The sequence below is a fragment of the Buceros rhinoceros genome, unplaced genomic scaffold, assembly GCF_000710305.1.
Source record: "Buceros rhinoceros silvestris isolate BGI_N320 unplaced genomic scaffold, ASM71030v1 scaffold18941, whole genome shotgun sequence".
Lineage (NCBI taxonomy): Eukaryota > Metazoa > Chordata > Aves > Bucerotiformes > Bucerotidae > Buceros > Buceros rhinoceros.
The window spans coordinates 89,038-99,591 of NW_010393930.1; the positions used below are offsets into that span (position 1 = coordinate 89,038).

At 41.3% G+C, this 10,554-nt stretch overlaps 1 protein-coding gene across 1 annotated transcript in view; it reads right to left on the reverse strand.

Annotated features, from left to right (window-relative positions):
* TIAM2 (T-cell lymphoma invasion and metastasis 2) overlaps positions 1 to 10,554 on the reverse strand; it is a 92,274-nt gene that overhangs the window by 61,647 nt on the left and 20,073 nt on the right. The window contains exons 6-7 of the mRNA XM_010145070.1: positions 3,872 to 4,057; positions 2,515 to 2,661 (exon numbers count right to left, since the gene is read on the reverse strand). Of these exons, the coding sequence (XP_010143372.1) occupies positions 2,515 to 2,661; positions 3,872 to 4,057 (333 nt within the window). The remainder of the gene's footprint in view (positions 1 to 2,514; positions 2,662 to 3,871; positions 4,058 to 10,554) is intronic.

Consider the following 10,554-nt stretch of genomic DNA (forward strand, 5'->3'; position numbering starts at 1 on the left):
ACTAGCAAAAGCTTTCAGATAATCCAAGACAACGACAATCTCTCTCTCAAAATGTCATATGAAATCCAGTTTCTGGCAATGGAAAAAAAAGGACACCACTTCTGAACTTCCTTGTTTCACCCACAGATGTAATCAAAGTATTTTATGGTTTATGATTTCTCAAAATGGTTTATCATTTAAACACAAGAAAGTAGATAAGCATTTAAGAATCTGAGGATAATGTGAGCTTAGACATACCCCATCTGCTACAGTGCAGTTTTCTTAGCTAATTTGTAAAAAACTGAGCCCCTTCATTAATGTTTACCATAAAAACTCTAAACCTTTTTTATTAATACCATAAAATTAAACTTCAGATAAAATTAAAAACTGCTCTGACACAATGATGTTAGAGAATATACCATCTAATTTTGAAGCTAGGGTATGGCAGATTAAAACATACCAGCTCTGGTCAAATAAGCTTTGATTAAATCCAAGAAAGCAAAATATTTTTAACCCATTATTTGACAGAGACATTGCAGCACACTGAGAAGAGAAATAAGCTCCGCTTCTCTGCTTAACCCAGTTTTCTAGTGGACAAGAAAGGCAGCCTCAGGCCTGCTCTGATTTTGATATACAATTACGTGCATAGACAGAAGTCTGAGCAAAGACGTGGCTCTCTTTTCAGCCACATTCGAGGTTCATGGGTCAGTTTTCCAGAGATGCCCTTAAAAATTCCTCACTTTTACGGGTATGAGTCATAGCCCAGTGTTATTCATATGTAACATTCAGCATTTACATTTCCTTAATTTTATTGCAGGATGATGTTTAACTTACAGGAAAAAAAAAATCAAGAACCTCAGCTGGTGGATGAATATGAACACACTTTTGGGCCAGTGACACCTCCACCTGCACCAGGGCTCCCTCCTCTGTGCTCAGAAAAGCGATGGGAGGGCAGCAGGAGCCTCCTTTCCTTGCCAAGGAAGTAAGATTCTCCGTCCCTGAGCTCCACAGAATCCCCTTCATGGGCTATAAAGCATATGGGAGGATATACTACCCAGTTAAGACAGTGTGAGGTATCAGCTCCGCTGGGAATGGAGCTAAAGGGCATAAAATCCCTTCCCCCAGGCATCTTATTAATACAGAAATAGAGGTGCTGGACTCACAAACCAGTCTCACCTGCTGGGGAACACAGGGGAAGTTACATGAAAAGGATGACCCAGAGAAAATTTCTCCTTCAGTTCCCTTTTTCATAAGGCAAACTTGAGTTTTATTCGTATTCAACTTTACCATGTAAACACAACTCGATATACTACAACGCATAACAGCCAGCCCAAGAAGTTTCATCCCAGTGGAACACATAGATAAATATTTACCTATTAAAAATACAAACCACTAGACCAGAAAACACTGACATGTTATTTTGCAACACTAAATCTGTGCAGTAGCTGTGGGACTGTTGCAGTATGTATGCAGACAGGCTTGTTTAAATCGTCCACAAGCAGATTACCTGACATGCAAGAACAGTAAATTTTCAAGTGCTCATCATAGATTAATAAAATCAAAATACAAGGGAACAATAGGAACAAAGTCACATAATGAACAACTCACAAAATACCGCTTTGCGGGAGAAACAGTGGACATAGCAAAAACTAGTGAAAATAGTAATGTTCTGAGCATGGGTGACCTCTACACCTTCTGCCTCCCCATCAAGGAAGCATTTCTGTTGTTATTTACCTTTTTTCGGGGAGAAGGCAGCAAACTTTTGTTTCACATTTAACTGGGCGTTTATTGAGAAAATAGAGGCTCCTGAACCGTGGGGTCATTAGTTTCACGAAGAGAAAAAGACCCTGTGAGATGCTGTAGTTTCATTAGCAATGCAGCCCTTCAGCAGTGGCATGCATCAGCACAGCCTCTCTGCCCAGGGCCAGCTTGCCCCACCACATCAAACCGGAACCAAACCTTCAGATGGTGTAAATTGGCCTGTCTTTATCAGTCAGCTGTCTACACCTACAGCTGGCCTCCTGCACGACAGCAGTCATCTTCTCTTGGCTGAAATGTATTTCCAAGTAACACGTGTTGCTTTGAGAGGCCATACCAAAGATGGCTGTCTTTGCATAAGTCACTCTTTTTTCCTTGAAGATTCTCCTGTGTTACCCCATATTAAATTGCAACAGTACTTCAGAGCCCCAGTCATAAGCCGAGACTGAGCACACAGACTATCTCCAAAGAAACCCGCGTTTGCAATGTGCCATAAGACAAGTTTTGTTCAAATCTGAAGGTCTTGTGCTGCTGATAATAAACTAATGTACGGGGTCAACACTTCTCATTCACCAATTCTATTTATCAAAGAAACCCAAAATTAGATATATAGTTTTCAGAAGTGATGCTCCCATTACAAGTCTGCCATGTCTGCTGCAACTGCAAACACAGGTTTGATGGACAGATGTCTCTTACTCCATAGACAAACAGCACCTCACAGGATAAGCCCCAGCAGAAACAAGCCACGCTAAGCTATCCCCAACAATTAATATCTACCTGTGTTATGGAAGGTCGCTTTTCTTTTCCTTTTCTTGCCAATGTGTCCAGTCCTTTAAGCGAAGAAAACAAACCCTTCTTATTTCGGACCCTTTGTGACAGAGATAGAGTACGTTTCCTGAGAGCAGCTTCATCCCTGGAGCAGATCTATTTAAACAAAGAGACAGGCCTTCCTATATCACTTTCATAATAGCAAAATATTGACAGTTATTTCAATCTGATGTATCAAACACGAGTTACTTCAGTTCACCTCAATGTAATTTGCCAAGGTGCAAGGACAATGTTTTAAACTTTCAGCAGTGATGCTTGTCTTGGTATTCCAATGACAGCGTTAATTTTTTTGTTGAGGGGCAAAATTGGAAGATCATAGGAAAGGAGGAACTGAGAAAATACTGCTCTGTACAACAAAAGAAGTTAATGAAAAGGCTCTGAAGAAGAACGATAACCTATCATTCAGATACGAAATTGCTAGAGGAGATTGCCAAACATAGGAGATAAACGTGCTATGGCATTGAGTTATTACCAAGCAACAACACAAACCACACAGATAAAAGCAGGAGCAGAGAGAAACACATTCACTGACGGGACTTTCAGGACTACCACAGAGACTGACTTTGCAACAAATGTGATCCATCCATCACTGTCAAGGTCAGTCTCAGAGCCCTTCCAAGGTTAAAAAGCAGAGGTGAACTGCCACTGCTGTACTTTCCTTGAAACCAAGAGGGTGACAACAGCTTATGGCAACTGAGGAACTTCCTCATTCTTTTTTGCAAAGAAAGCCCACAGTTCTTAAAAAGTGACTTATAATTTTGGATTGTCTCTAGCTTTAGCCTATTCTAAAATACTTCCTCTTCAGCAAAGTATCAAACAGTTTCTGAAAAACAAAGCCATCTAGACCTCCAAAAAAGATCAGCTCAGCCCAGAGGGACAGGAACCAATGCTGGAAATGTTAGTGTTTGTCCCTTTTCACTCTAAGTGACTTAGTTCCTATACACTTTAAACTCTTAACTGAGTGAAGGTGAAATTGTAGTGACAAAATTTCAACACGACTCGTTTATATCTGAAGAGTATTTCGGTTTTTGGGGGTTTTTTAGGTATAGGCCAGAAGTATCCAACTCTGGAGTCTTCGGGGGCCCAAAAATGTCATAGCCATATTCTCATGGTTTCAAAGTCTGTCTCTGTAGAAGAAAATTTATTTGCAGCCAAGGAACAGGCAGCAAGGGTGAGATGGGAACAGGGCTGTCTGAACATGGCACATGGCTGCAGTCATATATTATCACAGCACAATTCCACATCTAAGAACAATATTAACAATGGCTTGGTGTAACACACCCACGAGAAGGGCATTCAGACTTACCAGTGCATGGAATGATGAGACTGAGAAAATGCCGAGTCGCCCTAGTGCCAACTTTGAAGGACGACTGGCAGCAGCCAAAAGGCTCTTTGGGTTTGGAAGTTCCCCACCTTGCAAACTGGCTAGATAACATCGCATTCGGAAAAGGTCCATGTTAAATTTTTCCAGGTTCTGTTCCCATTGCTGGATCTGTTTAGATATAAAAAGGGACAATTAAAAGGGAAAAAATGTCTCTGTGGGCTGCACTGAAAATCCAAGCTCTTCCCCAAACCCATAGTAAATTACTTTCATCTGGTAGTATATGGATTAGATTAGTTATTCCCTGCCAAAACACATTCAGTCATATTGTGTTACATCAACCCAAAAGATGGCTTGAAATAAAACAAAGCTGGTGGTCTTAAACGCATACTGACAAGATGAACATACCATAAACTTCGGGTAGTTTGATAGCCACAAAAGCAGTTACATAAAAACACAAGCCTGTGGTTCATGAAGGCTTCCCATCCACCCCCACCATCCCTTCTCTCTCTCCTTTATGGATATTAGTTTTGTTTCATTTTTAGGAGCTTAGAATGTATAGCTGGCTGGCTGAAAGCAAAGCAGCATAGCTACACTGATGCACTGCACAAAGTGAAGCAGCTACACTGATAGAACCTGTTCATTCTTTACTGTCATCCTATGGCCTCTCTATCTGTAAACAGGAGACAATACTGGCAACACAAGCATGTCAGCTCTTTGACTAGTAGGTTAAGGCATGCTTAACACTCAGACAAACTGTGAAAATGAGCTATATATGCCCAATACAAACCACTGGACCAAAAGCAAGAAAGGACACACACCCTTCCTGCAATCTTTAAACTTATCTAACACAGGTACATGCAGCTGTAACAGACAGCTTAATTCATTTTCAATGTAAAATTAGGAAAGTGAAGAGGCTCAAATAGTTGCTAAACAAATAAAGTTCTGAATCAAGGCTCAGACAACAGAATTTAAGTAATTGTGCAGATACTCATCTACACGAACGGATACTCCTATGCACTGCACAAACGTCAAATTTTGCTTTTCATTTCCCCAACTTACAGCCTGGTAGTTGCAGCTAAAATCTGCCCCACAGTGTACGATACAGAGTAATACCAACGAAAGTACAAATAGAAAGGCAGCTAAGTTTATGGAGTAGGCAGGTTCACACAGGGAAAGGCAGAAAGGCGCGTCCATTGTTAAAATCCCCTGACAATGCTGATCTTCCAGTGACAGCTCCAATCTCTGCATGTTGGTTGTTCAACAGGTGGTTCAGGGCTGCGGAGAAAGTTCATCAGGTATTCTCTAATGTTCATTGACTTCCTACCTTTCACTGGCACACCCTGCCTGTCCTTGTGCACACAGGACATTATCACCTTACATTGAGGTTAGCCACAGATGAGAAAAGCACCTTAGTGACTTAAAAAACAAGCTGATAAATACAATAAAAACCTCAGGTGAACTATGGCCTGCAGACTCATCTAGAAGTAAAATCAGTTCAGTTTCCTTATAATGCTGTCAAATATTGAAAGAAATAAACACAAATCTTGCCTCTTATTTTCAACAACAAAGAAGTGAGCAATGAAAGGGCAAAAAGGTCCTGTAACAAAATGGTGCTAAGGCTTGTACTACAACTGAGATGTTACCTAGAGTCTGGCTTCCTTACACCTGTGCTCACAAACTGCAGCATCAGTTATGGCTATAATTCCAGAAGCAAGGGTGGCAGCTAGGGTGAAGAAAATGAACACAATATCCTATTTTTTACATCTGAGAGTACAAAACTATAATTTACAATACACTAAAAAAATAAAGAGAGTATTATTAAAAGCCAAAGACACAATTTACAAAAGCTTATAATGAGAGCATTTTCCAGAAGTCCAGAGAAAAAGGACAAACACATAACGAAGATGCCTCATCTAATTGCTCTCCACAGACATTCAAAACATGCATCCTTTGCACCCCAGAAAGAATAATAATCTTTTATTGGGTTTATTTGATCCTTGCCCTTCAGTTTGCTTTCTTTGTGCTCTCAGACACTCCTCACAGAGCATTTTTCTGCTTGCCAGTGCTTTATGCATGGGTCAACTCCAACAGGAGGTTTTGTGATGAGTTCTTTCTGTGTTGGTACCCAACTACAATGAAAACATGGTTGCCAGCTTTTCACAAAGCTAAAAGCTACAAGCTCAGGTGAATTCTCCCCCTTTGGGACGACACTTCCATGGGTACAGAGCCATGCCAATTTTGAGTAGTTTGGAAACAGAGCAAGGCTTGTTCTGGGTGCTGCTGGAGTGGAGCATCTGTCCCCATCGAGCACGAGCTGAGCATACGCATCCTTGTGATTCTGAGACCTTCTTCAAACTCCCCACTAAACAGTTGCACTAAGTTGTATTTTAAAATAAATATAATCTAAGAAGGGGGAGTAAGGAACAACATGAGGACATTCTGAAGAAATAATTAAATTACAGTGTTTATCAGTCACGCAGGATGCTAGCTAATCAGCTCCAAAAGCATTGGTAATCAGAATGTCACATTTAATGACATTAGCAAAAGCTGTAGGCAGGGAATTTCTGGGATTGCCTTGTAATCTTATCAAAACCAGGGATGTCTGGAACCAACTGGAGACCACGAACCAATACCAGCTGCTATTTGTCTAAGCCTTTTAAACTTTGATAATTCTTCCTAAAGATTTATATTCTTGAAGACTAAACAGGGGAAGCACACAAATAAAAAAGCAACAACTTCAAAGCACAGTATGACCTGGTCCATGAAGTTAATTTACAGCCTGCAGACTAGCTGCTGTGATCCTTACTCTGCTATTGTGTGAGGCAAATCTCTGCCCCACGTGGGAGGACTGCCCCAAAGATGGCTCAGGGAATTATCTTCATCATGCACAGGCAAAATGGCCCTTTTGAAATCTGCTTGAAAGCAAACAGGGAAAAGCGGATGCACTAGAGAGCTGTGAGAGTGGGAATGGGTGACAAAGGCTAACAGCAGCGCAAAGCGAGTCCACAAGGAGATAGCAGGTGTTGCCTGATGTGAGGCATGCCAAAACAAGCAAGCACAAGTAAAATGCTCCGTGTGTGACCTGCTCAGCTGTTACGCTTGCCTGCATTGCCAGCTACAGCGTCCAGGTCATCCAAAACCATTCTTTCTGTCATTGTTTCAAAATCTCCATGTGAATTTCTAGGAAAAGCATTAAAGGCTTTTCCTAGAGGAAAGAGAGGATGTCATTCTCAGTACAGGCAACGCTAGGCAAGGATTTCTGGGTTTAGTAGCAGCCAAGGAAGTTCCACCCAAATAAATGCATCCAGCCTAGTAGGTTCCCTGCAAGGAAGAGAGAAAAAGGAGGTTGTGGCAGAGAGATAGAAACGAGTGAAATGTGGGAAACCTTAAGAATTACGGCCATGAATTAGTTAGCCTGGGACACCAGGAGAACTCACACAAGGAAGCCTGGTGCAGGGACAAGACATCAATTATATGCGGATTGTTAAGTGACGGGACAAGCTTTTGCATCTTAGTGCAGGAATCACTTTTTAAGAGTTATCATCATGGCTTGGCTTCGCGAACGAAGATCTGGGAAGGGCTTTTCCCACGCTCACTGCAAGCGATGAGTCTGCGCGGTGGATTTTTTAGGTGAGGCGCAGCGTGCGCGGAACTGGCTCCACCCTTTACACCTGAGGTTCATCTGCCAGGGCCTAGCGAGCTTGGACGGTGACAGCGAAGTCCTCGGGTCATAGGTTTGGTTAGAGTGTCCTTCCCTTAGATGATGGATGCCTTACAAGGCTAAACGAGCTCCATCTGCCTGGGTTTGGAGTCAGAGTTGTTCTTCTCCTAGGATGGTTGCCCGAAGGCTAGTGAGCCCATCCTGCCCGTGGACACACTTTGTCTGACCCTTCAGCTGAGACCTGTCTGGCACCAGAGGCACATGCCACCACCAGCACAGCTCTCAACCTCACAAGGGCACACAAGCTCCTTCCCCACGGCAAGGGGGTGCCCGTGAAAGAGTCGCTGCTCTACCTCCAGACATCACAGACCCGGGCATGGGGTGGCCAGGGCCTGCCAAGAACGGGAGCCCTGGAGGATTTTTAAGAGTTAACATACAAAGGAACAGCACCATTGTGCTTTTGGCAGTACTTTAGCGGTAATGATAATTTTCAGAAGATAAAGAGCCAATTCTCCTCCAGGTTAGTGAAAAATCTATCCAGACACTAAGAAACAATTGTAAATTAATTATATTTTAAAGCACACGAACAGAGGAGCTAAAGGAAGATGTCTGAAAGAAGGTCTCCGTTAATTCAATAACCTTGCTAGGTTTTCTATATGTAAATCTAAAGTGGAAGTTTGGAAAGGCAGGGGGTATATACATTCGGACCAGACAATACAAACCAGTGGTTTTCAGAGGGTGAGATGGAGATCCATAATTCCTACATGATACACAGTCCTCTCTGCAGTGACATTTCTGGTGGCACCTCCACTCAAAGTCTGCAGACTGTAAAAGCGAGAGCACCAACAGGCCCAGTGAAGGCAGTGCCATCAGTGTGGCTCAGAGACATTCCCTGGCTCCTTGCCCTTCTTACGCCACAAACTGCATCTTTCGGGCAGCTGGGATTGTCTGATTTTCAAATACCTGTTCTGTACAAAGTAAGAAGAGCTCCGTGTAATAAAACGCAAACCAGAATGTGAATGGTGGAAAGCAGTGCCAGAAAAGATGCTGTAGCAACTCGAGGTAGCAATACTTGAAGGACCTATAGGAAGGATGGAAGAAATTTCCTTGCACGGCTCACTTGATAAAAAAACGCCAGTTTTCCACTTGGCACATATTTAAGGGAGCACAAAAGATACACAGCAGCGGAGGACCTTCACTTGGAGCGTTAAACCTTTAAAACTGACCAGATTTAGTTATAGTATTAGTATAGTATTAGTAATAGTTCTTACACCGTTCCTACGCAGAAACATGAGCTCTCACTGACACAATTCATGATTTATAGCAGTAAAATCTCAAAATTTTCCCATACGCAACATCTTCTTCCCAGATGGAAAAGGCTTCTGCAAGCTGATGTAGGGAACTCCATGGATTTAAAAGAAACTTCTATTGCTGTTTTAAATGAACAGCTTCTCAACCACATTACAAACAACACCAAACTCCTTTCATTCCAGTCCCTGCTTCTCAGACACAATTCATATTGTACCCATCTGGATAAATGAGTCACTTGCTTTCTGGGGACAAGGAAAAGATTTTTATTGTCATTACTTCCTAAAGCAAACTTGAAGAGGCAAAAACATTACTCTCCTAGAAATTCCATTAAAGGACACTATAGAGATATTTTCATAACTTTTAACTCAAAGAAACAAAAAAGGGAACATAACAGAGTACAACGACATGTGTTTAGCAATACCCTTTAGTCTTCATCCTGCCTAGTGATGTAAAAACAGTTAAGAAAGCTTCCTGAAGTAATAAGACAACAGCTTTTTTTACAATAAATGCCATCTCTCTGCTTCTTTTTTGGAATGACAGAACTTTCATCATTTCTAACAAAAACAGTCAGAGGAAATCTTATTCCCAATACCACTGATAGCACAAAAGTGCACCCATGTGTACCCAGTTTACATTCCTGTCAATAATCCAACTGAAACTGGCAGCACCACACGTATGTCTATAGCTAGGGATGTAATTAAGAAAGCCACTGAAGCTTATCATGCAGTTGCCCCTCCCAAAAAACCAGAAGACCAGCCCTTTCTGCACATGCTCCTCCACCAGCTCCATTGTATGAGACAATGCTATGCAACTCCACGTTCAGTAATAGTTTATTAATTTTTCGATTTTTTTTTTAATTAAATCTTTGTGAAACAAAGACAGAAACTCACCCATTTGCAAAACAGTAATTATAGTGGTGAGGAGGATGGAGATGACCTTTCCTAACTTTTCTGGCTCCCTATTCACTTCATTCCTTAGTGACAGTCTACTACTACTACTGAAGAGAAGGATTTTGCTAATGATGTAGGGAGAGACCATCCTACACTGAAGAGTGACAGCTGAATAGAAATCGTACTGATCTTGTCAGAAAGCAGAACTCTGCTCTAGCCAGTTCAAAAAAATCACCCAAAGTGAAGATCTGTTCTAATAAGTTTAAATAATGTTTTTTAGTTTAGGAGGGTATGGAAAAAAGAAAACTGTGTATTGCATTTTGTATTTAACACTGGAACAGGCTGCTGAGGGAAGTGGTTGAGTCCCCATCTGTATTTAAAGGACATGTTGACGTGGCACTCAGGGACGCAGTTTAGTGACAGACTTGGTAGTGTTAAGTTTGCAGTTGGACTTGATGATCTTAAAGGTCTTTTCCAACCAAAACGATCCTATGATTTTTATGATTGCTATTCAAGTTGAATTTGTTTGCAGAAAAACTGGCAAGTGCTAGTAAAGTTCCCTGAAAAGATTCTCTTGGAGTGTTGTTATTGTGAATTTTCATCTGAACGTCAGACAATATTTCATCAGATGCTTTATAGAAAAGTAAGACGAAATCTGGGCTTTGGGAAGCCTGAATAAAATTCCTAAAACTATTCCAATCATCTTTGTATAAATGTGAAAGAAAAGAGAAAGAGTCAGATACATTTTTAAAAAAAAAAAAAAAAAAAGTTATGTTGGGGGAAAAAACTTAAAAACAACAAAA